This window comes from Phycodurus eques, chromosome 17 (genome assembly GCF_024500275.1).
Source record: "Phycodurus eques isolate BA_2022a chromosome 17, UOR_Pequ_1.1, whole genome shotgun sequence".
Taxonomy (NCBI): domain Eukaryota; kingdom Metazoa; phylum Chordata; class Actinopteri; order Syngnathiformes; family Syngnathidae; genus Phycodurus; species Phycodurus eques.
Window position 1 is genome coordinate 15,562,357 of NC_084541.1, and position 27,245 is coordinate 15,589,601.

Sequence of the window (27,245 nt, forward strand, 5' to 3'; positions counted from 1 at the left end):
GTATCTAAATCTTTTGTACTGTATCTCAAAAACTAAAAACCATTGTTGTCATTCAGCCTTTACATCATAAGCAAAACAATAATGGTGACCCGCTATGCTGTTGTTTCATACTTTCTGTGTAAAATGTACATTCACTGCGCCGCTTGTCATATTACGTGAGTTGGTCTTCCTCACAGCCGCAGACAGACCAAACTCTTGAAAAAGGATTTTGCATTAATTAGCCCGTTCTCAACCATGTATTCATTGTGCTAGTGAGAGGAGCGACGAGGAGGAGCTGCCTCCTAAGAAGTTGGGGAAATTTGTACATCTCAATCATCAGTTTTTATTTGCCCAAATTTAATCTGAGTGTTATTCACTTGGATGGCAATTTATTTTGCAGCAGGCATGACCGTGCGTAGTTACGATTCACGCAAACTCGTATCAAATAATTTTATCAGCTTTGGTTTTGTATAACATGATGCTGTTGATGGGCTTAAATATGTATTCATTGTACTAACAAGAGGAGCTACATGGAGGAGCTGCGCACAAGCTAGTGTTTTACATGATATGTCTTAATCATGAGGAGTTTTTATTTTCCCAGAGTTCATGCAATTATGTATTCACGCAGATGTTTCGTTCTGTTGCCGCAGACGTTGTCCTACGTGCAGTCATTACAATTTAGGATCAATGTCATAATTTCTAGTTTAGCTGCTTTGATTTTTGACATTGTATATACAGTATATTCATTGCGCTTGTGAAAAGAGCTACAAGAAAAAGCTGCACGCCAAGACAGGAGTGTGGGATCTACGTGACATACTGTGTCTAAATCATATCTTGAGTTTTTCCCAAATTTAATATGAATTTATAACTCAGATGTCCTGTTGTGTTTGAGCAATGGTCCCCATATGTAGTGACTATTCTTAAAAGCTTGTGATGAATGTTGCCATAAGTTCTAGTATAGCTACTGCAGGTTTGATGAAGTATGTATTCATTGGCAAAGGAGCTGCACACCAAGACAGGAGCGAGTGTGTGCTGCATCATTTTGGTTGCGTCTTTTCCACTTTGTTTCTTGATCACCAAAGGTTAAGTGGCTGCTAATCCACCATATGCTCGTTGTTGCATCCACCATACGCTAGCTAATGATGCCTCTTGAATATGCAGTTAGCGTTGCGTCTATTTTTGTGTGTGTGAGAAATGGAAATGAGTCCAAGATCTGCCACTTTTCATGAGGTCGCGTTTCATGATCCGGCCATGCTCTCTTGTACAGCGCACTCAGTCTTATTATTTTTTTTTTTATTTTCTTTCTTTTTTTTTTTTTTTTTTCCTTTTCTTTTGCATAACTTGTTGCATAAGCACTCTTTTGGCAGGCACACCGTGTCATATACGCTGTGTGTCATTTCTGCTTTTTCAGTCGGTGCTCGCTACAGTACAGGCCGTTCCCTCATGTCACCACGGTTGCAAAACCATGCAAAATATCGCTCTCCCCTCACTTTTTTCTTTTTTTTTTGTCACCTAAGAATCTGCTTCCTGTTTTCATTGTGCTCTTGCGCTCTCTCTGGAGGTGTTGTAACCCAGGAGGCCTTGCCAAGAACAAACCGAGCGAGATCGGCGTGTGCTCACGCTGGACACACACAGACTCACTCGCACGCACGCACACACACACACACACACACACACACACACACACGCACGCAGAAACAGGCATCCACACACAAACACGACTACCAGATGTTCACTTGGTGCATGTGTTTGATGAGCGATGCGTATGGCATGTACAGTACGCCGTGCCAAAGCCCATAAAACAATAACTAGCCCGCTCTCTGATGCGATATGCACACTGTATACGTACATTTATTGCTGTACGAGGTTGTGCACAATCTCGATAAGTGAATATGACACATTGTAGCCTGGAGGCAGCACAGTCAACTATTTATATTAAGAATGCAAGAACAAGAAAAGTGGCAGTTTATGTTGACAACAGATAAATAGGCACGCTGGTTTGAATATGTGCTTCAAAATAATTGACCCAGATGCATTTTTCTGGTCTGATTAACCTTCATATGGGTGTCAAACATTTATATGGTAGTTTACTTAAACTTTGACTTTTTCCTAAATCGAAAGATTAATCAGTGTTATTGCACACTATATATTGTATATTTACATCTGTCTGGATGTCCTCAATGTACCTTTTTGTTAGTCTTTTTCACTGTAGTACTAAAGTGACACCAACTTCCAGCGACAAATTCTTTGTGTGTTTTAATATACATTAATATACGTTAGTATACTATATATATATGCTAATATACTTTAAATATACTTAATATACTATATAATATACTTACCGATAAAGGTAATTCTGTAAAGCAACGAGCGACTAATCTACTTGAAATCGACTTTTCTGATGTTAATGGAGATTATTCTAGAGACTCCCTCGCAGCTGAAGTCTGAGCAGATGAAATTCACCCATCCAAACACAATGGCACTTCCACCAAGTTGACTGTACACTTGTCAATGTAGTGTTCGGATCGCAAATACCGTCTCGACAACTTCACCAAACAATCGTTTGCCCAGCCTTGATGCCAAGTCATGAGTGGAGAAACTGTGTCCGCAGTATTATGTAAATTCAGAAGGGCTCACTCTCAGGCACATTTTCAGAAATAAGCAGCCAACATAAGAGTTACTTAGTTGTTAACTTTCACACTTGATGGGTAAGCAGGCACTCCAGAGACTCAACTACTCCTATACAAGCAATTAAAATATCAATTAACCATAATTTGTCGCCTTTAAGATGTCCACACTGGCCAAAAATGTTATCTCTTTCTTAAATTTTGATGCATTTCCATTTCAACTGTGTGCTCGGCTTCATGTTTCCTGACGTTGTGTTGTGTCTACAAGCTGCCTGGCATGTAATAAACATCCCCTTTCCTCTTGTGTTTCTACCCTCCAGCTGGCGAGAAGGCCATCGTATGTGACCAGTGCGGCGCTCAATTCCAGACAGAAGAATCCCTGGAGGCCCACCGGCAGATCCACACCGGTAGGAAAAAACAAAACCACTTGCCTGCATTGCCGCAGTACATTTAGATATTTCATTTTTGACAACGAGCCCGCATTGGCCAATCTCGTCTGGCGTGGAGGAGATGATGATTGACAGCGTGTTGGCACCGCGCTGGATTAGCCCTAAATCACAACGGACGCAAGAGTAATCAACATAGTCCGGAAAACTTGGCAGGACCTGGTGTTGTTCATCACGATGCCCCTTTCCCTCCCGCTACGGAGATGGGAAGAGACGCGTGCCAAGATGGAAATAGTAGGAAGTAAATCCTCCTCCTTCAGCAGATGTAAGGCGGAATGAAGTGTTTAATTTAGACGGAAAGGATTGTCTCCGATGTCCGTTGCTGTTAAGTAGACCTAATGGTGTGCTCAGATCTTAATTTTGCGTCTGTGTGTGAGTGTCTGACAGATCTTTTAACAATTTGCCCATGGGAAATAATGGAAAAAGAAATGCAGTCATCCCACTACATTTTCACTACGAACAAGTTCATTTTATTATCTCGAGAATGTTTGGAATTGCGGTTCTGGGCTTTTTCAAATTTTGCATTTTTGTGCCTGAAAATTCAAGCTTTTTTTTGTAAATCTTTTGTGTAAAATTTGTTATTTTTGGGCCAACTTTGGGTCATATTTGGAATTGCACATTTTTATTGTTTGTACAATTATGGTATTACTGGAAATTGGGGTTGAAATCCACATTGTACAGTTCTAGCAGTATTAAAATTTTAAGATTTTGAGCCCTATTTTTCCGTAAACATTCGGTCGAAATCTGAAATGTACAATCTTTGGGGCATTTGTATTCTAAAGTTTAATGCGACTCGAGGCAGTTTATTCCTGAAAATGTCGGTCGAATCCTGAACGATATGATATGTATGATTCTTGGGCTATTCAAATTCCATCATGAAAAAGTATTTTATGTTGCGTATGAAATATCTCACTTTTCAACATTCCTAACTTTTCCAATTCCAAACTTCAGATGTTTCGACTTTACATGCTTTTCCTTTGGACAGTGTCGTTATATCATTTGGGCTCAACAGTGGTGCCGTGCAAAACATTCGTGGACCCAATTAAGCAACCGTTTATTTCGGGCTTAACTGAATTAGATGTTTCGACATTGGGGCTGCCAATATGCATACAAGGAGATTCCCGAAATGGTCACTCATCATTATCATCGCCACTGGCAGCTTGCTCGCTTTTGGCCACTTTTTCCCCCATCTTTGCGGCTGTTCGTTCCCATCCAAAACATCTGAGCGGCGAGGGCAGTGTCTGCAAAGTTTCTCGAGGGGGCACTCCCTCAGCCAATCAGCATGGCAGACGTAAAGGCGAGGTTAAACAAGGCTAATGAGTCGGCAGCCATAGCAGCGGAAAGAAGAGCTCTAAATATAGACATTCCAGTCTGGAACCAATGGAAGCCGTTTAACGGTGGGTGAGTGTCCCCGTGCTAGCATTTTTAAACATGTCGAGGCAAAGAACCTCAACATGGGATGGCTGTGTGTGTGTTGTATCATTTGCATGTTGAAGTCTGTGAAGTAGGATGAACCACTTTCACACCCATTTAGTCGCCCCCTCCCTTAACAACATTGCCACGCAAAGTGACACCACAACCGCGCGGAAGCTAGTAACATAGCATTAAACAGGGAGTTTGCAGTGTTAAAACACCTAGCAAGATTTGAATGTACTGTAACTTCACTGCACTAATCCCTCCCACCCCTCAAGTCACTGACCAAAGGCACAACTGAAGTGGACTATCGACAAAAAACTACAGTTGGTAACTCCTCGCCGCACACCAAGCGATTGAGCACATGCATATCTACCGACACACTTCAACGGAAAAAACTTCAACCCTCTATTGGGTCGCCACATACAGCATACTACATTGTATTCTTTTTTTTACCACAAAAACATAGCGCGAAAACTAGTGACCGTCTTTTTTTTTGGGGGGGTGGGGGGCGGATTGATTTGATGTTTGTAAATTAAATAATTTAAGTAATTAGTAGTTGTATACCCCGCCTCTCGCCCAAAGAGAACTGGGATACGTTCCAGCATGCCCGCGACCCTAGTGAGGTTAAACAATTTAGTTAATGGATGGAAGTAATTAGGAGTAATTGAACAAATAAAATTTTTAAGTCAAAGTACTGTACTCATCATGTTTCCTCTCATAAAATCAACTCAGCGCGACTCCCCTTTGCATACGCAAGCTCCCTTTTTCAAGTGATGCTTCACTTTGAACCAACAATGTCCTCATTCAGATGGGTTACAGTGCGCCGTTAGTGTTTGCCTATGAAAGGTAAAGGCTGTCATGTCACGCGCGTACAGTAGCCGGCCGGCGGTGGCCCAACGCCCTCTGGATGACACAGTATTTGGCCTCGCCGCTCCGCCACGTTGAATGGCCGCTATTGTGGCGTGGAGCGATCAGCTGCAGCCTGACTCAACTTCAACGGGGGAAGAAAAAACAAAACCACGGGACGGTTTGGAGCGCGCGGACACATTCCTGAAGTTGTCGTCATTCCGGGCGAAAACATCACGTGGCGTTTATTTCCGACGTCGGGAATAAACACGAATATTCCCCTTCTTTGCAAGTAATGGAAAATAATAAAACCACTCCAAGAATATCTGATGTGAATCTCTCCCTTTAAACTGGGACTTTTGTAAGCAAACATTCTCCCAGGCGGTCGGGAAAGCTTTCATCCTCAAAACCAAAATAAAACCCTGCTGCTGTCATATTTCCAACTCCAAGCCTATTTACTCTCTGCTTTGTTTATGTGCGCTACGGCTGTTATGCAACATACGCAGCCGGGGCTAATTTTAGCAGCTTTTTTTTTTTGGACTGTCAACCAGCAAACCATGGGGAGAGGATGTTTTGGCGGCAAGCAGCTTCCACTCGACAGGCGGCATGCGGGGATGCATTCAGGATCGTAGAGTCTGATTTTAACTACAAAATAAAGTAACTGTGTGCTAACTGCAAAATAAAGTGAGTCAAAAAAAAAAATACATTACTCCACACAGCTGACATGGCCTGTACCTGGAAAGTATATCCCAAAAAGACAGAGGAAGTCTGCTATTTTGGTTTAAAGCGGGCATCATTTTAGGTTTTGCCAGGGGTCCTTTAAAAAGGATTCCCCCTGAGAGATTTTGTTCGATTGCTACCAACTTTGAACCGTGTATACTGGAAAGTTGGGCGATGCCTGATTGCAAAAAATAAGCTGAGATTTCCGTATTTTGAGGGCATGGTAGCCATTTTGGCCGTGACACCCCCCCCCCCACACAAAAAAAAAAAGGTTTTCTCCTTAGCACTCCCCAGTCTACTCGGAAATTTCAGACCCTGAAGTCTGTTTGAATGGGCAACTTAAAATTTGATAGGCATATGTATCATGCATAGAAACATCCATCTTAGGGATTTGAACCAAATATATTAGACGGATGCGCGGTGTTGAATTGCTCTAAAAAATAAAATAAATTCACATTCAGTAATACGAGAGCAGGGTAGTGGTTGTGGCCGTGATCCCTCAAAAACTGAATTTTAGATTTTTTTTTTTTTTTTTCACGACTTTTTGAACATTTTCCTACTGTATGATGTTTGAATGGGCTCCTTTTCTTCCTCCGTGTGCGGTAAAGGGTTTTATCGATCGCCGCTGTGCACTGCAGCCTAACGACACTTGTGTGATACACAATCGTGATGCAGTGAGGCGGATGCTTGGAAACGTTGCCCAAGTCTGCTGAAGGTTACCTTACAATGCAAGTGTAAAAACGGCATAGAAAGATCAGAAGAAGCTCGTGGTGAGAAAGTAACAAGTACAATTCTTTTAAGATTTACGCTTTCACTCGCAACTTATAATTTGCATGGAAAACCACCGCACGAGCGAGCGAAGGCCTTTTTATGAAATGAGCAGTTACTCGACGTGGCGGCACAGGCGACAGCCACTCCCGTGTGACTGCAAGCCGGCGGTCGGCCTTGGCAGGCCTTTGTTGGTCGGGACTGTTCTTACATGAATCATCTCCACCCGGATTAAACCCAGCGATAACAGCAAAGGGCAGGGAGGCTCCTTTTCGTAGCCTGTTTCATTACCTCTCAATTTTCTCTCCCTCCCTGTCCTTTTCAAGCCTCGTAATACGGGCGGAAAATATGCAAAGCGCCTCGCGGGCAGCGGCAGTGGGGAGCGCAGCTTGATTCCAGAGTAAACACTTTCTTTTCTCAAGCCAGGAATAGTTTAGCTGCAGCGAGGTGGCAGGGAGGCGAGCAAGGGATGAAGAAGAATATCTGCTGAAAAGCGACAACAGAAAGGTCCCGAACAAGGATCCGATAAGCGTCGGTCATGTCCGTCGAGCGAATAAGGCCGACGGCGACGCTGAACACGTGGGTGTCAAAAGTGCCTCAAATCACACGAGCCTGGCATCTGTTTAGTATCGACTTAATTGTGATGTTATTAAGTTGTCAGGGAGCATTAGAGCTGCTATACGCAAAGCAAACACACAAACACGCACACACACACACACACAGGGAGAATTCAAACATTGTCACAGGAACGTAAATGCAAGGCTCATTAGAATAAGCAATCGCAGTGTGGGTAAAACATTTATGTTAACGCCTGATGTGTCAGTTCAGCTCAAACTAGATTTACGCTACAAGGTCCATTTAACAAAAGATTTATTTGTCTACTGCATATTGGAAATGAACAGAGCTACTACAGATTTTTTTAAATGTCCACAGCACAGTCAATCACACAAATAAACAGAACCAATCGAAGTAGTCCATCGAGTAAAAAAAAATGTCACGCTGACAAACATGCAAGCGCAATGTACTATCATATAAGTAATGCAATCAGTCCTTTCACCAGTAATTCATGTTGGCCACCACGTTGCACAATAGACATAAACAGAACTAATAGAAAAAGTTCCTAGGGGGGGAAAAAAAATAATGTCAAGCTGGTCATGCATAGGCAAATACGCTAGCGCAATGTACTACTATCATATGAAATAATGCCACTGCTCCTTTGAAAATAAACAGAAAAAACTCAAATGAACCCAATCCAAAAAAAGCCTTATTTTCTGCTTCATATGCTTGTTTAAAATGTTCCCTTTCCTTCCTTCATCCGTTTTTCTTTGCGTCCGTCTTACCCGCCTCGCCTTCCAAAATAATCAGTGTACAAGTGGTCAGTGACTCTATCGCTGCTAAATTAAATCAAGTGGCCCTACCTTGACTACAGTCCTACCTTGACTACTTCTCTCACGAATAGCCGCCTCCTCTTTTCACTGCAAACAGATTTCCCCCCGATAAGATTTAAATGAGTTTTTCCAAGGCGGAGGAAAAGGGCTGATTGATGCCGTGTAGAACCAAGAGCCGGTCAGAGGAGATGCGCTTAAATGCGAAATTATGCGTGATTGAGAGTTGGCACCGAGGTCTTTCATTGAGAAATAACCCGACTGGGCCCCACCGCCCTGCGGAACCCCTGTGAACTGGTGGGCACAGGCCCATTGAGGCAGCACAGTGTGAAACACGGTGGAACAACAGCTTGTCCGGGAGGGAGTCGGTATTCTTATTAGGCCGAAATAAGTGGTTGGGATCCACTAACAAATTGGGATGGGACGGGTGAATCCGCAGACACCGGCCACACATCCAGAAAGGGCAATAAAACGATGGGGCCACGGCGGTGGGTGGGCAGGGGGGTGTGGTAAAGAGAGGGACGGATTATGGACTCCCAGCGGGCGCTGCGATTCACGGTCCATAAAATGGAAGTCAGCAGGACACACCGCAAATCTGGCCGGCCAATATCCTTAGCAGCCCCTCACGCCGCCCGCAGGAGCGCGCCCACACCGTGTCGGAGCATCTTAACTCCCCTGGATGCCGCCCCTTCTCCGACATCACCCCCTCCCACCCCCCCGCCCACTGCATTTGCATGTCCAATTTAAATGTCTGAATACAATGAAATTAGTTTTTTTTTTTTTTTGTTTTTTTTTTTTTGCACATGGATTTTATTATAGATATTTGGTTTTATTTTTTGTGTTTTTATATTTTTTATTTTGTTGAACTGGTTTATACTTTACTTAGTTTGCATTTTAATTATAATTATAAATTATTTGATGATCTATATTTATGGCGGCACGGTGACTGACTGATGAGCAGATCTTCCTCACAGTTCTGACTACTCGGATTCAAATCCGGCCCCGCCTGTGTGGAGTTTGCATGTTCTCCCCGTGCCTGCGTAGGTTTTCTCCGGGTACTCCAGTTTCCTCCCACATCCCAAAAACATGCATAGTAGATTAATTGAAGACTCCAGCACGCCCGCGACCCTAGTGAGGAGGAGCGGCTCAGAAAATGGATGGATGGATTTTATTTCAATCTTATTTTTTTTATATTTCTATTCTATTTATTTTTTTATTATTTCATTTGTGGCGGCACGGTGGACGACTGGTGTGAGCGTCAGCCTCACAGTTCTGAGGACCCGGGTTCAATCCCCGACCCCACCTGTGAGGAGTTTGCATGTTCTCCCCGTGCCTGCGTGGGTTTTCTCCGGGTACTCCGGTTTCCTCCCACATCCCAAAAACATGCTTTAATTGGAGACTCTAAATTGCCCGTAGGCATGACTGTGAGTGCGAATGGTTGTTTGTTTCTATGTGCCCTGCAATTGGCTGGCAACCAGTTCAGGGTGTACCCCGCCTCCTGCCCGATGACAGCTGGGATAGGCTCCAGCACGCCCGCGACCCTAGTGAGGAGAAGCGGCTCAGAAAATGGATGGATGGATGGACTTTGTTTGGTTTTCATTATTGATTTTTTGTTTTTATTCATTATGATTTTTATTTTTATTTCTGTTTATTTTTTCATATTATTTATTTTAGTATTCTATTTTATTTTGCATCTTTTTTATTTTTTACTTTTTTCATATTTTCATATTTTGTTTTTATTTATCTTTTGTATTATATCTATGATCTTTTCAGTTTTTTCTTTTTCTACTCTTTATTTTTAATTTTGTTTGTGTTTTTATTATTTTACAATTTTCTTTTCTAATATTTTGTATTTCTGTCCTTTTTATTTTTTTCATTATTTGTAAATAATGTTTATTTTCTATTTCTGTTACTTTATTTCATTTTCTTCTGTAGATTTTGCTCTTTATATATATATATATATATATATATATAATTATATTTAAAAAAATTTAACCAGAACTTTTTTTAATTATTCAATTTTTTTAAATTTGTTCTTTATGACTTAACCATTCATAATAGCTCCACCTGATTGATGATTCAATTGGAAAAATGTCCTTATTGATCAGAAATGTGTCAGTTTTTCTGCAACCTGCTCTCAATCATAGAAAAACAGCAATAAAAAAACAGCAATAATGATGTCATGGCATCCTCAGAAGGTTATCGCAGGTTAGGTTAGGTGGCTGCCTTATTGATCGGGGACAACAGTTGGATATTTTTTCTCCTTTTACGACTAACAGCCACTAGGGTCCATATTTGCCACAGTATCTTGAGATTGCTATGATATAAGAGCAGCACAGATAAGGAAAAGGAACAGTGGACATCAGGAGGCTCCTTCCACATATCCCCCTGTTCCATTTTAACCTTGGCGAGGCGTGAAAGGCTTGGCCGCAGGGAGCTAGCGACGTCGGCTCAACAATTGGGGGCGCTTTCTTTTGTCGGCGCTGTTATTCCAAGTAAATCTCCCCTTGTAATTACGTCGGAGCTTGTTTGCCGACATCTTAGGACAGTGTTAAAATATCAACGGGCCTTTTTATTTTTAATTTAGAGTGCAAATACCCTTTTGATTAGCGTGCTCACAATGGGCCAGTCTTCTAGTCCTTGTTATTCCTTAATTGTAAAGCAAGGAGATTAGCAGCAGTGCTTCCAACCTTTCTTCCCAAACAAAAGAAGCATCGTGTCCACTTGCCTATTGGCACCAGCTTTTGCTAATTTACTTCCAGACTGTGGCACGGAGTAGCCTCGATAATGAAGATGGCCGACAGTCCTTAGCGACGCTCCCTTTTCCCGGTCACATTCATAAGACGAGTCGGGCTTCAGAGCCGCAAAAAAATTCCTTTTACGCTCTAGCAGCTCATACTGAAGCTTCCGTGGCGGCGTATCAATTGAGGCAAAGGAAAGCCAGCAAACCTTCTGATGGGCCGCCATCCCTGTTTTGAGGGATTTCCTGTTGAGAAGTTATCCTCGATCCTGGAAGATCGCAGTCATGAAAATGGCTTGCATGGCCTTATGGTGGTACTCGCTAAATTAGAGCGGATTTCCACTGTTACGTCTTTGTAGTACCAGTAAGGTATAAGTAACTGATTTTGTGCGTCCCAGTCACAGTTGCACTGACAAAACGCATAACATTAAGTTTGGTGGTTATACAGAAACACAATTCCAAATTGAAACTTCAGCACCAATGCTTGTGCTAACTCACCACAAGAGCAGTGCAGGCTGGTCCACTAATGCTACAGACCAAGAGGTTCAAGATCAAGAGGTTGCCACGGTAATGGCATAGATGCTATTCTCTTTATTTGTTCGTGCAAGCACTGCACATGTTTCAGAATAACACCTTTAGCATCAAGGCTAGTCCGACAAGAGAGCAGTCCTGACTGGGCCTTACAAGTCATTTACTGCATATCAATAGCCTGTTTATTATGTCTGCAAATGTGGCATATATAATGGGATGTAAGTTTGTATTTTTTTTAAAAGCATCCTAGCCTTTCATAGAAAAAAAAATCATTTTAGTGGCAATCCAGGGTTGTCGCGGCAACGACAAAGATGATATTCTCACTTAATAAAAGTCAATGTCGCATTCAAATGATTTTGAAGGTGTGATAACTGTGTTTTGTGGCATATGTCATAGAAATGCAAGTTTGTTTTATTTTAATTAAAGCATGACTAGCATGTCAGTGGAACAGGACTCATTTGAATCCATATTAATGAAATAGATAGTGAACTTAAAAGTCAGGTTTTGTCACTACGATGGAGTTTATCCTGGAGGCCTGGAGCGTTCTCATTAAGTGTCCTGCCAGGACAATACGGTGAAAAGGAAACTCAAGTGGGAACCATTACACCCGCGGCAATGGGGGTCTCTTATCACTTAATGGCAGGATTCCCTGTGAGAGGAGATTGCTTCGATAGATGGCGTAAGCATAGAAAAGAGATGGAGGATAACAAAAGCTGCACGTATTCATTATTACAATCAAACCTTGACTTATGAGTGCCCCAACTTTAAAAGTTTATCGAGTCCCTAACCATCGCTGGATCGATTTCTTTTTTCGCTTTCTGTCGCGAGCTGTGTTAGTTCCACTCCCAGTTGAGGTTTAGTGTAAAACTAAATGTAAAACAAAGAGAATTACACGTTGTGTATTTAATCAAACCACATGACTTTTTCTTCCAAAAGTCAGCTAGCTTAATCATAATGTGAAATGCTAGACAGGCTGATGAAACTAGCCTTGATGTTGCAGTATTTATAAACCTTAAAACAACTTATATTTAACCCAAACGGTAGAAGGACATGCAGGCAGAGCATACAAGAATACACAGGCATGTATTCTTTATCCTCTGCAAAGAACGACTAACAGTACTGTGGTTTAGTTGCAATGGTCTATTTCACATTTCCTAATCGAATCTATGTATTTTTCTGTGAGTGTATTATACTGCCCCCTTGGTGGCCAATGTGTGCACCCCAGAAGGAGCGGCACAATGTCAATTTGAAATAAAGCAAAAACGGTTTTAATTCTTTACATTCTATTTAATTATGTTGTCACTGTATGTTTTATACAGTACAATACAATAAAGTGCAAATTTTTTTTATTTAAAAAAAAAAAAAAACATTACAAAAATATGTCTGTGTTTTATGTGGGCTGGAACGGATTAATGGACATTTCCATTTGTTTCAATGGATACACTTGATTTGAGTGTGAGTTGTGTTACGAGCGTGATCACGGTACAAATTAAACTCTTAGGTCAAGGTACCACTGTATTATGATTCTGGAGAGAAGGCGTGTGATATTTTATTCAACCCTCCTCCTCCTCTTCAGTTATTTGCTAGTGGTGGCAAAAGGTCACCAGGCATGTTTGCTCAGGTGTGCTGTGAGGAGGGAATCTGCAGGTCACCTGATTACATGACATTCCTGCTGCTCCAAACTGCACTTTTGGGTGTCTTTGCGATGCAACCTGGAATGCTTTCATCACCGTGCTCTTGCGATGTCCTTTTGCCAAATCTTGATATTGTCCATGAAAACAAATGTCACGGCATACCACCCCAAAAAAAAATCACAAAAAGTATGTACTAAAATAATGTCTCAATGTAGTCACAAATGTTATTACTCAGTCAGTTTCTCAGGCTTGTTTAATTGAACACATTTCTGTTCTGTTGTATGAATGTCAATAGGTGGATACACAGGTTGATTGTACCTTCTGCCATCTAGTGGAAGAGCATTTAATTGTTGTGCCTGTCTGCCTTTCACAATATGTAACTAGCATAGATAGATTAACAAAAATACATTCGTTGTAGTTAATAATTACAAGGCCCATTTAATAAAATTGGATACTATCCTACGGCCCAACTGGTTGGGTATCACTAATGTGGAGTAACCTATGTGTTTTCTCCAGCAAGCAAATAATAATGATACGGGAATGCTGAGAGATGGTTATTGATATATATATTTATATATATAGATATATATATATATAGATATATATAGATTTTTTTTTTCTTCTAGTTTTTAAGTCTAGCTATTATTTTCTCATATTTACAAACAGTACCATTAGTAGCATGAATAGTGCTTACACAACGCAAGAGAGGTCCTGGCTGGTCCACCAATAAGCTAGACTAATGAAGTAGGTCATCATGGGTTGCTGAATCACCAGAGATGCAATGCTTCGTTGTTGCAAGTCAGTGGAGCATATAAATGATTCTAAAGCCATTATACATGTGTATTTCAGTGTTTCCTTTCATATGTTTTTATTATTTATTTTATTTATTTTTATTTTATTTTACATTTGTTTGTTTATTTTCCTATTTATGTTGTCTATTTTTATTTTTATACAGTTTGTAGTTGCATTTTAGTTTTGTCTTATTTCCTTTTTTAATTTGTTGTATTAGTATTTTTTAAATGATTTTTTCATTTTATTTTAATCTTTTCTGTATTCTTATTTTTCATGTATTTTTGTTTTGTGTGTTTTTGATTTGTTTATTTTTGCATTTATATTTTCTAATTTTATGTAGATTTAGTGTGTTTTCATATTTTTTTATTTTTGCATATTTGTACATGCATATTTGTGCATTTTTTCAATATTTTATTTTTCTGTATTTTGTCAAAATATATTTAAAATTATTACGATTATTATTTGTAGTAGTAATAGTAGTAGTACTAGTAGTAGTGTCAGTAATAGCTGGGCCACCTCTAACAGACCTAAACTCAGTCGAGAATGCGCTTTTCAGTCGCATCGTTTTTCTGCCACACAGTTGCAGACACGTTATCCATGGATTGCTATGATACTGTTATGTGCTATCCAATGTTAAGAGTCCTCGATTTTGAACTAAATTGCTTTGTTTTTCATTTTAAAAATACACTGAACCCCCGCTATTCGCAAGGGATAGGGGCAGAGCCTGCGAATCGTGAAAACCGAGGAATGTTTCATTTGTAATTGCGTACAGATGCCACAAGATTGCAGCAAAGCACTTAAAACGGATAAAACATCAACACCATGCTTCTTGCATGTACACTATTACGAACCCATGTTACATAAATGACTATTGAGTAGTTAAATTATTCAACACAAACAAACCACCTTAACATGAGGCTCATCAACAGTATTAGCTAACATACTAGCCTAAATAACACGCTAACACAATAAAATTTGTTGAATTTGATGTTTAAAAAAATCTGACAATTGTCAAAAATATTATTTTCAAGTTAAATAGTGTTAGTCGTACAGTTAATTAGATAAAATTAAATTACATTTACATTGGGTTTTTTTTCTGTATCAGATGGTGTAGGGATTGCTGTGATATGTGGCGATAGCCTCTGTCGGCGTTTCTACTCTGTCTACCTGTTTCAACTCGCTCGCACGTGATGTTGCTGCTAATTGTGGGCTCATCAAAGCAATTGCAAGGGACATTTACAAGCGGCGTGGGCGCTAAATATTTATCTTTTTACTAGATGATAAGAAGTTGCATGGGCGTTCATTAATTATTAATGTCAGTCTATTTGGGTGGCCTTGTCTTATCTGACTCCAGAGGCCAAGTGTTCGCAGTCGCACATGATTTGGAGTTAAACATTGTTCAAGGACCAAACAAGGGCCATCGCTTTCGTTGGGTTGTGTCTGTGCGTGTGTGTTCAGGCTGATACAACATTGTATTAGCAGCCATTATTGTACCGTACTGACCTTCATTCATAATTGCGACGCTCTGTGAAAATGGTCTCTTTGAAATTAATTTAGCATTTAATTATGTATGCGCTCACATATGCTCATACGAGAGCGTCCGAGGTCACCAGCCAGATGTTCGCCACCTCCCAAATGTGCGGGCTGACCTTGAGGAACTTTAATAGGAAACAAAAGCATCAGTCGCCTAATGCGTCTTGAGTTAACGTCATTAACTCTTGTGTATGGCATTAGGTTGAAGGAATTAAAAGATAAAATGAAGCTTTAAGTAGATTTTTTTTTTCTCGGGCCCTAGAAAGGATAATTATTACTTTCATAAATAGTTTTAATTTTATATTAAACATTAGTCATTTTGTTATTTTATATTTAAAATAGATAATTAAAAACGGTATTTATGTATGAAATGAAAAATGTCTTCTTTTAATTAGTATAAAAATTGTATTACCGTTATTTTACTATTTTAAGTTATAAATATAAAATATTGTCCAGCTAAATTCCACTATTTATTTTTTAAAATAACTGAATTAATTTTGATGTATTAAAAGAATATAAAATAAAATCCCCAATTTTTTATTTTGTATTTATAATGTCTGTTTAATATAGTTGGATTGAAACAAATTTCGATATTGAAAAATAAATGAAGTTGTGATATTGTCAGTTTTCAAAGTCATACAGTTTGATATGTGAAGAAATGTTGGTTGAATATTTATTTTATTTTCTACGCAAAGCAACCCCCCCAGGCCGCCGTACCAAAAATACATTTCCATGCCTGGAATGTTTGGGATTGGGTGGGCCCGTAGAGTCCTCTTACAGTCCAGGCTCTGGGAGCCGATTGATTTGGGGTGAGGGGAGGGGTGCTGGGGGTGCACCCCGGACCCTTTCTGGGGCTTTAGAGGTCAGGGGTCAGCTCTCCTGCAAATCTGCTTCCTATTGTACAGTGGAAAGACCAGGAGACCAGTGTCACATCACCCCCACCCACCACCACCACCACCCATACCCAGCGTACCCCCTCCCTCCCTCTCGACTACTGCCTGGGAAAATGGAGGAGGCGTCAATTAAAGCTATTCTCTGGTTCGCTTCACTTCCCTGTCTTCTCAAGCCGCTCTTTAAAGCGCAAATTCTTTAGGTCGCAATGCAAAGAGGCGTTCGGGCAGCCGGGCGAGCTGTTAAAAAGCGTTTAAGGTTTCTCCCTTCAGCCTCCCCACAGAATAAAACTAATGCTAATGGAGCATGCACACCACTGTGGAAACGCTTTTTAATGAATGACTTGAGTAAGCAATTAGCGTGACACAATATCAGTAAAATACCTCACTTGTGGCAATTAGTGCCGTTAATAGATGGTCAGACATCAACAAGTTTGTTCAAAAATGCCCCGTTCTCAGTCAATAACAATTTTCATCAACGCAGATAAATACATGATGTCCTCATTTGGCAAGCGCATACCAAAGCGACAGGTGGCGCTGTCAACACTAAGCCAAAACAAAGTATTATCAGCCGTCGGTGTATTTTCAGATTTATTATTATTTTTTTTTTTAATAAATAATTGTTTGGAGATGCAGAATTTTCATTGGCTAGTAACGCAATAGTAAATGCTAAAAATTGAGTGTTAGAAACAATTTTACCCGACATTTTTTTATCAGAATGTTTAAGAGCATAAAGGCACTCTTGCTTTCCAGAGAAAATCTCTACATTTTGCCTTTTTTTCCATTGCAAATGAAATTATGGTTTTTGTTTTTAAAAATAAAAAAAGATTGGAGATACGTACTTTTCATGGCACAGTAATGCAATGGTGAATGCTGAAAACTCAGTACTGGAATTGGAATGTTTCCGACAATTAAAAAATATACCCTCACTGTCCAATAAAAAATAAAAAAACACACATATCTCCAAATTTAGTTTTTCAGCGTTTTGTTCCATAACACAGAATAATTTTTGTTTAAAAATAAATCACAATTTCGCGATGCTAAATAAAAATATCTACTGCTGCTATCCAATGAAATACATGTACAGTATCTCCAGGTTTTAGCTAAAAAATAGTATTTTGTTTAAGATTAAGTACTGTAAAAACTACACGTTACATGTCTTTTCATTCGATAACAGAATGTCAAATGCTGAAAACAGAGAATTGAAAATCTTGCCCAATAGAAAAAATTCATCTCAAATTGTTTTTTTTTTTTTTCCCCTTTTGTTTTGAAACATGAACAAAAAAATTTAATCACATAATTTGGAGATACATGCTTTTCAGTGGAAAGGGACAAAATCCTAACGCAATGAGTAAAGTCACATGGAGTTACTCCTGAACATGACACATAAATATACAATTATTGCAAAAAAAAAAAAAAAAAGAACATTTGTTGAAATTTTTGGGTGATCATAGAAACATAAAAATATATACTATGGTTGTCCAATGAAATACTTTTTTTTTCTTTTACCTGAAAAAAAGAAAATGTCTTTGTTGTTTGAAACTGCACTACGTTGCGACAAGACCAAAAAAAAATGTATGGTTGTGAGGTTTTGCTTGTAGTTTATGGTTGTTTAGAAAATGAATCTGATTCATGTTTCATTGAGGATCTCTGTAAGCAGAGCACCGCTCCACTGTCAAACTCTTTGATATGTGCTCTCTGCAAAGGCTTCGTGCAGGGATAACGTTGCAATTCAGAAAATGTGCCTGGTCCTTGGCCCTCAGGGGCCCAAAGCCTTTGTGGTCACAGGGCCAGGATTACACTTTAACCCCCATCACCGCGAGCCTACAGCCGCCCGCCCCGCCTATTCCCTCCCTCAAAGGCCCGAGGTCAGGTGAAAGGCCAGGAATCCTAAACACGCTGAAGAAGAAGAGAAAGTCTGTTTTAAAAATGGCTGCGTTTCATTTGTACGCCGCTTTGGGCTTTTGTACTTCATTGATTAGCCTCCGGGTGGGTGGGGGGTGGATTCCTACGTACTTCCTGTACTTCTTAAGAAAAGCGCTCCCAAACTGATGTTCGTTAACCCGTGTTGTCAGTCCATTTTTATTGGGTTGTCGATTCTATAAGAGTAAAATTCTGTTTCTAGCTTTTAAATCCATGTTGTAAATTGACAACTTTCGTACACTTTATTATTTTTACGGTGTATGTCGACATACAAGACGTATGTTAACAGAACGTCAGAAAGCATTTACAATATATACAGTTGTTATCCTATGAAAAGCATGTATGCTTTTGGAAATGTATGCAATGTTAACAAGAGGGCCTGCTGAAAACTGAGTACTGGGGGGAAAAAATGTTAAGTTGCTGTCTAGCGAAAAGCATGTATCTCCAAATTTGAGTTGTCTTTATCTGAAACACAAATGCAAATGTATATATTTTTTAAATAAGTAATTCAGGCGGTACGGTGAACGACTGGTGAGCACATCTGCCTCATAGTTCTGAGGACCCGGGTTCAAATCCGGCCTCGCCTGTGTGGAGTTTGCATGTTCTCCCCGTGTCTGCGTGGGTTTTCTCCGGGTACTCCAGTTTCTTCCCACATCCCAAAAACATGCATGGTAGGTAAATTGAAGACTCTAAATTGCTTGAGGTGTGAATGAAAGAAAGTGTCAACAGTTGTCACATTCCAATGAAAAGTAAGTATGAAAAATTTATCTCCAAGGAAAATGCATCTGAAAAAAATTTGAAAATGTAAGAAACAAAGAAAACTGACTCCCATTTAATGGAGCAAGGAGCAAAGCTATTTTTTAACAGCTCAAAAAAACATTTAAAAAGTGCAACGTTGCTGTCCAATGAAAACCACATATTCCTTTTTTTTTTCCCTCCATTTCATTATTTTTGGGTTAAAAAAATGAAAATTCTAAAACACATGCTTTTCATTGGACAGCAACACTGATAAATGCTGAAAACTGAGCAAAAGAAGAAAATTAACCAATTTCTTTTCAATTTACAAAATGAATGTGTGAAGTAAAATTTAATTCAATTTAATAGACTGTTGCTGCCCAATGAAAAGCATGTGCTATATTTCCAAATTTTCTTTTTTTTTTTTCAAATGAGAACACGCGAAAATATTAGCAGAGTAGTTTCATTCAAGCATTAAGCTGTACAAAAACAATTCTATAATTATAAAATTACATCATTTGCAGGCATAATTAGGAGATCCATGCTTTTGAGTGGTTGGTTTTTTTTTTCTGAGATTCTTTTGTTCAAAAAGTCTAATTGAAGCTCTGCTCAAAAGCTAGTATCATAGTTGTGTTTTTCACACGACTGCGGGTGTCTTGTTACATATAATTTACGTGTCTGGCCATCAGTCAAACAACTGTCTGTCTGTTTGCATTGCGCCATCGTAAAAAGCGAACTTTTTCTCTAAAGGACTTTTTCTACGCCCATAAAAAAGTCAACCATTCTTTTGCTTGTAATCTTTGGGGCAAATGTTAAAATTTTCCGATAAGCCCAACAGGCTAGTAAAAACACAAGGACCTCTTTGAATGAGACCAATCAGTAGCCATAAATTTTTCCTACTGCTCGGAGGGAAGAAATTAGTCCGAATCTTTTGAGCTAACATTGTTAACGTTAGCTGGCTAGTCTTAAAATAATCTTCATAGAATGTTAGATGGTACTCTAAAACAACATGAATTATATGTTGTATGCTATTAAAGACATGATATGATGCCTCAAATAAAAATAGTAGCTCCGGCTGATGCTAGGGTTAAAAATGCTATGCCTACATGCTAACGTTTGTGTCAGGAGCACATCAGCCCACTTGTTTTCTGGCCAGGTGTAGATGAGGAACGGCCACGGCGCCCGAGAAAAAGACGATTTATTGCATCTCGTCTGGGTCATGGAGTTAGCGGTCCCTCACTCCCACACTATGCTATAATTTGCCAAGCTCTGTCCTCGGAGAAACATGACCAGGAGACCAAGGAAGGTTTTGAGCAAGTCGTGAGGGGATAAAGCTGGAAATGTAAGCCACTTGCTTATAGTTTTCAGATTTCTTTTCTTTCTATTTATTGTATTTGTAATACCGATAAGGAAGCTAATCAAATAATAATTTTGTCGAATTTAGATTTTTTTCAGAATAACATCTCAATGTCAAAGCCCATAAAAGACCCAAGCTGAAGAGGAGTAAGGATTTAATTTCATTAGAAGGAATCCTGTAAATGTCTAAAATGACCCTAAAACGGCAGCTCACTACGTTTTATAAATCGGCCCGGTTCTTGCGCCATTTTTGTGGGCGAAACGATCATTATACTTTAACGCTATGCTCCAACCCACATGAGATGGCATCGGTGAAAAATGTTGGACGTGTGTTGTACATCTGCTTCTGATTGAGGCTCATTTGTCAGTATGCAAGTCGAATTCATTCCTTGACCAAGCACTTTATACAGTAAATGTATTATGTTGCTTCTGACGACCACAATGTATTTTGAAAAAGAAAGGCACTGCCATGTGTGCTGTATCCCCGCATTCGTTCCCGGCGTTATTCCCATGCTGGAATGTGTGTTTAAAAAAAAAAAAAAAAGAAGGGGGGGAAACAACCTCAGTGACACCCGCAAAACCCACCCGCCTCAAACACCTGACCCTCTCAACTACTTTATAATCTCCATTTTCAGCCATTAAGCGCGTGCGAGGCAGCCAACGTTGTGTCTGCTATCGTATATAAGAGGCTTTCCCCCCGACCCTCCTTTCCCCCCCCCCCACCCCCCCACCCCCCCATCCCTTGTGAACTGCCTGTCAACTCCTTCTTACGAGGTCATGTGAGGATTCCCACCTCTGCGGTGCCCCCAGCTGGTCGGAGGCAGCACTGTCACGCAGCTGTGTAGCACATGCTCCCCCACCCACCCCATCCCCGTGTGTGTGTGTGTGTAGCGGCGCTGCTCTTTACTCAGAGTTGACTTTATGGGCTCGTTGAGCGCGGATGGGCACTATCATGGCCGTTATATGATTATCTGGCGCTAATCCACGCGGCTGGAAGAGTCCTGCAGGAGCAATTGAGTGCAGCCTTATCTGCATTTTTAGCCAATTTTTAGGCCGGCAGGTTTGAACACGAAACTCCTTTAATTTTTAACTCATCATTTAGGCTGGCTTTAAACTGCCAGTCCAAGTGCATCAATTACGATTTGTTTATAGCCAATTTATTTATTTATTTATTTTGCATGTACATTTCAAGGGACACGTATCCGATATGCCGGTGTTTTCGCCAGGGGTGGGTAAAGTATGCCCCGCGGGCCATGTACGGTCCGTTCGGTTCATTAATCCGGCCCACCAAGCCTTTACATGATCGGGTCCTGTCATATTTGTTTCATTAATTATTTATTGTAAATTTTCTCAACGCCATTACCATTGGATGCCGTAGAGAAGGGCTTCACAAAAAAACAACTGCATACTTTACCAAACTCAGTAGAGAATGTTCAAGAGATGAGACCCGATGAATAAACAACGAATAACTTGTCCTCAATAAGCCGCAGTAATATTAGTCATGTGTTGTAGAAGAAAAATAATAAACATCCGTGAGGATTGTTATATTATCTGTCTACATATGCTGCGCCACCGTTTGTGTTCAAGTATCTTGCTTTAGGGGTTATAACACCACAACACTACATTTTATTTCGGAAATGTAGCGGAGTAAGAATGAAATTTGCCAGAAATATAAATAATGAAGCAAAATACAGTCCAACATTCTACTTAAGTACAGTAACAAAGTATTTACACTCAGTTACATTGCAAGACTTCATATATCCCACATGTATTAGATTTGTATCCGCCTTTGGAAGTGGCCGCATTCAGAATTGAAGCTGTCCGATTTTATGCAGGTTTTTTATTTGTTTGTTTGTTATTTTTGTTGCAATTACGCATATCCCAATTGTCCCACTTGAGAGCAAAAAAAAAAAAAAATAAAATAAAATTCCATCACTTTGAACCATGCTGTGTAAATTCAGCATTACGTCGATGCATTCATTCTCATATTTTACATCTCTAAGTGGACCATTTCCTCTTTTTAACTACTTTCTGAAGCTTATTTTTAGATCTTTTTGACTTGATTCCTGCAGCTACTTGTGACAATGTTAAGCTTCCCGGGAAATCTCCTTTCTTCCTTTCGCCCGCTTTTTTTATTCTCTCCCAGAACAAAAGTGGAACTCAGGAAATGCTACACAGCGAGTGACAATAGGAATGAAGTCGAAGTGGCATTGATGTTTGGACTCTGTTAAAGTGGAAATTGGTCTAGTCCAGCAGGCCGGTCCACCTCCAAGACGATTGTTTTATAGGAAATAAAGGAAATGAGAAATAATCTTGTTTTAAGTGACATTCTAATGTTCTTACCGTAGCTTTTGTTAATATAAAAAAATAAAAATAAAAAAAAACATTTAAAGCTAATCATACAAATCCCTCAAAATCTAAATAAAACCATATTTGTAGAGAGAGTGGAGTGAAATTTGTCGTACTGGTTGAAATTGGTCAGAAAAGTACAATTTAGATCAAATTTAAAAAAAAATATGTATCACTTGCAACTACCCTAATGTGAAAATTGTACACAAATAACAAGTCAACAAATTACTGCAATTAAGACATTTGACATGGGTTATTTATGTATTTATTCATAAACCCAATATCAAGGAACAACGGCACGGTTCGACTGAGTGTACGGTGAGATACATTATGTCCGTCTGGTGATACTGTTGTTGAGCAAGTGAAATAGGGCCCGAGACAGCATGGCAGTAACGGAGCGAGAACAACAAACTCCAGCATCTCCAAATCAATTTCCTCTAAATGGAATTAAGCCAAATGGAGACGCAGGACTGTAAACCTTTCCCTCATTCCTCCACGTTTTCCCCCTCAGTGCAGTTTGATGGACACGCGCGAGAGGTCGATATCAATAAATCAAAAGCTTTTTTTTTTTTGCTACTTCCTCATTCACCCCCCCCTCTCCTCGCCCACCCGAGCTGCCTAGTCGGTCCCGTACACCATTTTGGCTCCAAGGTCACAGCTGGCTGAGCTGCGCTTTATTGCCTCCATTGAGCAGCCGCTAATGAAACGGCCTTAAGGCTAATGTTGTTCACTGCAAACGCACGTAAACACCACAAATCATCGGATTTGGGCTCTTGGAACCGCTGGATGCACCTGAATGCCTCTTTCATAACCCAAATATCACTTTTTAGCCCATGCTCACTTTTTTATGACTCATCAACCAGATGTTACACAGGAATAAAAATACTTTCAATGTTCATTGCTGTCTTCATTAGCTGTAGTGAAAAATATGTACAAGAAGAGTAAGGCTCCCATTTGGTAGTAGGTCATGCACTGCATCATACTTCGCTCCCAACATTTGGGCTACCTTATTTGGCCACGTAGGCCAATTATGTATTAACGTACCAACTCTTAAGGTCAATTACAAGCAATTAAAATGTGAATGGTACGATACATAATCCAATTAACAAAAAAAAGTTTCAAATATTTGTAATAGGAAATAACTGACTTTTTTTCTCATTTACGACTGCAAATATTTGTAATATTGAGACCTTATTCTTCTATAATTCTGAGTTTTGGGGAGTAAAGTTGCTTTTTCTCCCTGACTTTATTCTCCTAAAATAAGAAAATTAATCTGGTAAAACGTTTTTCTGTTACATTTTTCTCATAAAATTATGACTTTTCCACATATAACTTTATACTCTTAAAAATTACGACTTTATCCGAGTAATATTACAACTTAATCAAAGTCGTTCACATTAATCTTATTTGTCCTTGAAATATTACGACTGTATTCTCACAATATTCACCCTTTATTCTCGTAATATCAAGACTTCTCAGAGTTCTCATAATTCTTTTGTCTTTAAACTTTTTTCTCAATTACATCTTGAGCCAGATTAAAACTTTAGCTTTGCAATATTAACTTTATTCTCCTAAAACTTTTTTTCTCGCAAAAAATTAAGACTTGTTTCCCTAAAAATTAGTTTTATTTTAATTTTATTTTTTTATAAAATTAAGACTTTATCCTCCATAAAATAAAAAGTAAATTCTCATCAAATTCAGACTTTACTATCCAAAAAAATTTTCTTTTTGTAAAATTAAGACTTCATTCTGCTGGAGTAACTTTTTTTTCTTGTAAAATGAAAACTTTATTCTAGATTAAAAAGTAAATAAATAAAACATTCTAGTTAAATGAAGCCTTTAATCTCTGCAAAATATATTTTTGTTCATGTACAATAATATTGTACATTATTCTCCAAAATATGTATGTCTACATATTTTCTTGTAAAATTCAGACTATTTTCCAAAAAATGTAAACCTTTTTGTCTCATAAAATTAACACCCTTCTCCTAAAAATCCAGAATATATATATATATATATATATATATATATATATATATATATATATATATACTTAACGTCTACAAAACATTACATATTTTTTGTCCCAAGATTCAGATGTTATTCTCTTAAAGATTTTATCCCCAAAAATTAAGACTACATTTACTTAAGGAATGACTTTTACAAAAAAAAAAGAATAATAATTAAAGTTACAACTTTATTCCTGTAAAAATCATGACGTATTTCTCATTCAGGACTATATTCTCGTAAAAATGTCTTATTGTGAAACGACGTTACATCTTCATGTGTGTGCCAGGCCGGAGGGAGTGTTTACCTGACTCCTCAGTCTAGAATGACCTCGCGTTCCCCATGTTACCATTTTCTGTTGCATTGTGCGTCAATTCTGATGCGTTTTGAAGCCGCCGCCGCCTGCTTGAGTGTCTTGAGTACAACCATGGCCGCCACAATGAGCCGCGTGTGACTCCACCCTCGTCCTGCCATTTTCTCGTGTAAGCCAACCTGAGAAGCATGGCGTTGCCTTTTGTAGCTAATACCCTTTTTTATTGTTATTATTACTTTAAAAATACATGCATCGGCTCAGATATCCTTCTCCTGTCCTTCACAGCCCTCATCCTTTTTTGTTCCCAAGACCCCAAACCCCCCTTAAAGAAACTCACACAAAAAAACAACCACCCATCCTGTCCGGCGAGTCTGTCGGACAGTAGAGCGAGGTGCTAAAAGCCTTTTGTCCACCAGGAAAGACCATGTCAGCGGCTTCAGGGATGGGGGGGGTTCAAGGGTCATTTTCTGTGTGTGTGCGTACAGGTGGAAGGACCAAAGAGCCTGTGACTAATGTGGGTTGTGCCCCCCACCCCACACTCATCATCCACCCCCCACCCCTTTTTTGCTCTCCTTTTTAGACTGACTGTCCAGATGGCCAGTGAGGAGAATCAATGCTAGGATGGTGAGGACAGATTTGGGATTCCTTTGCAGGACACTGGGGTGACGGTGGAGGGTAGATGGGTGGAGGTTATTCGGGGTCGATGGGTGCCGCTGGATAAGTTACTCCCAGGCCGCCTGGCTCACTAAAAGCCTTACATTTATACAAAGCAACGAATGGAAACCCCTAGAAATCATTTACGGGCATGGAAACGTACACACAGTGTAAAGGGGATGTCGCCTTGCTGCTCGGTACAGTGTGAGCAATACAATGAACTCATGGAAATTAGATGACTGGAAAATTAGTGGCAGGTTTATGTTTACTGTCAATCAAAACAAAGAATTACGTGTCGTGTATTTAAAACAACCACATAGCGTTCCCTTAAGTCTGCTTAACTTAATGCTAAAAAAAAAAAAAAAAAAAAAAAAAAAAGCTTAAAACGCCATAGACTGGCTAACAAATAGCATCTAAGTGGCGGAGTTGTGACACTTAAAGCAACTGATGTTTGAACACAAATGGTGCAGAAACTTATGTTGACAGACAGTATACCAATGGAATAGAGGGACAGGGACTTCTGAAATCTGTGGATAATTGACACCCATTATACTAATTGCATTGTGGGAAAAATATATTTTTAAACCCCCAAAATTCTTGAATAAGCGGGGATAAACCACCAATAAGTGAAATAACAAAAAGAAAAACAACTTTTATTTATTTATTTTTTTAAATAATTGGGGGCGGGGGGGAATAAATCAGTGAATAGATGAATCCGTGGGTGCCGAACCACCGACATGTGCAAGTCTACTGTACTGACATGCAACAGTACAATAATATAGAGTATAATTTTTCTTATTTTAAAAAAATAATTTTTTGGAACGTGTTCTATGGGGCGCTGGAACGGATTAACAGCATTCCCATTCTTTTGAATGGGGAAAGATAATTTGAGTGTTTTTGATATTAGCATAGTCACAGAACAAATTCAATTTGTAGGCACCACTGTACATTTAGAAATATATTTTAATAAATGTTTATTCATAATTAATAACAGAGATTACATTACAATGTAGATTGCGTGATTATTTTACACGCAATGACATTTTATTTGTGTTGTCGAAAACCTCAACTGTGCAGATGTCTGTCCGAGTACGCTTCGGTCGTCTGCAATGGACGGCGTACGATGCAATGAATGCGCCTTCCAGGAATTCTCCGAATGCTTTCGTGATCGTTTTTTCTCAGTGCTCTCTTTCCAGTAATGGACTTCAGCTCTGTGCTTAACCTTGAGAGCGCCTGACTGCATTTGTGTTGTTTGTGGAGCCGCAAAATCACACATACACTTTATTAGTATGCTCTTTTTTTTTTTTTTTTCTTCTTCTTCTTTTTTCCCTTCATCCTAATAACCCATTTTGCAGGCAGCACTGTGGACCTATTCCACAAACGCAATATTCATCAGAATACCGTGTTTTGACTAGTGGGGGGGGGGGGTCGGGTCACATACAACTTATTCTTTCCTCAAAAAATGTTTGCATTTCCTTTCCCTTTAGATCCATAACATGTAAAGTGCCTTGTACAGTATCTTAAGGCACCGCTGTACTTGGTTGTTTAATTTCACACTTGATGGGTGGGCTGGCATGCCAGAGCCCGAACTATTTGTATAC

The 27,245-nt window shown here is 39.4% G+C and overlaps 1 protein-coding gene across 1 annotated transcript in view; it reads left to right on the plus strand.

The window, feature by feature from the left end:
* zbtb16a (zinc finger and BTB domain containing 16a) overlaps positions 1–27,245 on the plus strand; it is a 126,029-nt gene that overhangs the window by 72,344 nt on the left and 26,440 nt on the right. The window contains exon 4 of the mRNA XM_061703152.1: positions 2,927–3,013. Coding sequence (XP_061559136.1) covers positions 2,927–3,013 — 87 coding nt within the window. The remainder of the gene's footprint in view (positions 1–2,926; positions 3,014–27,245) is intronic.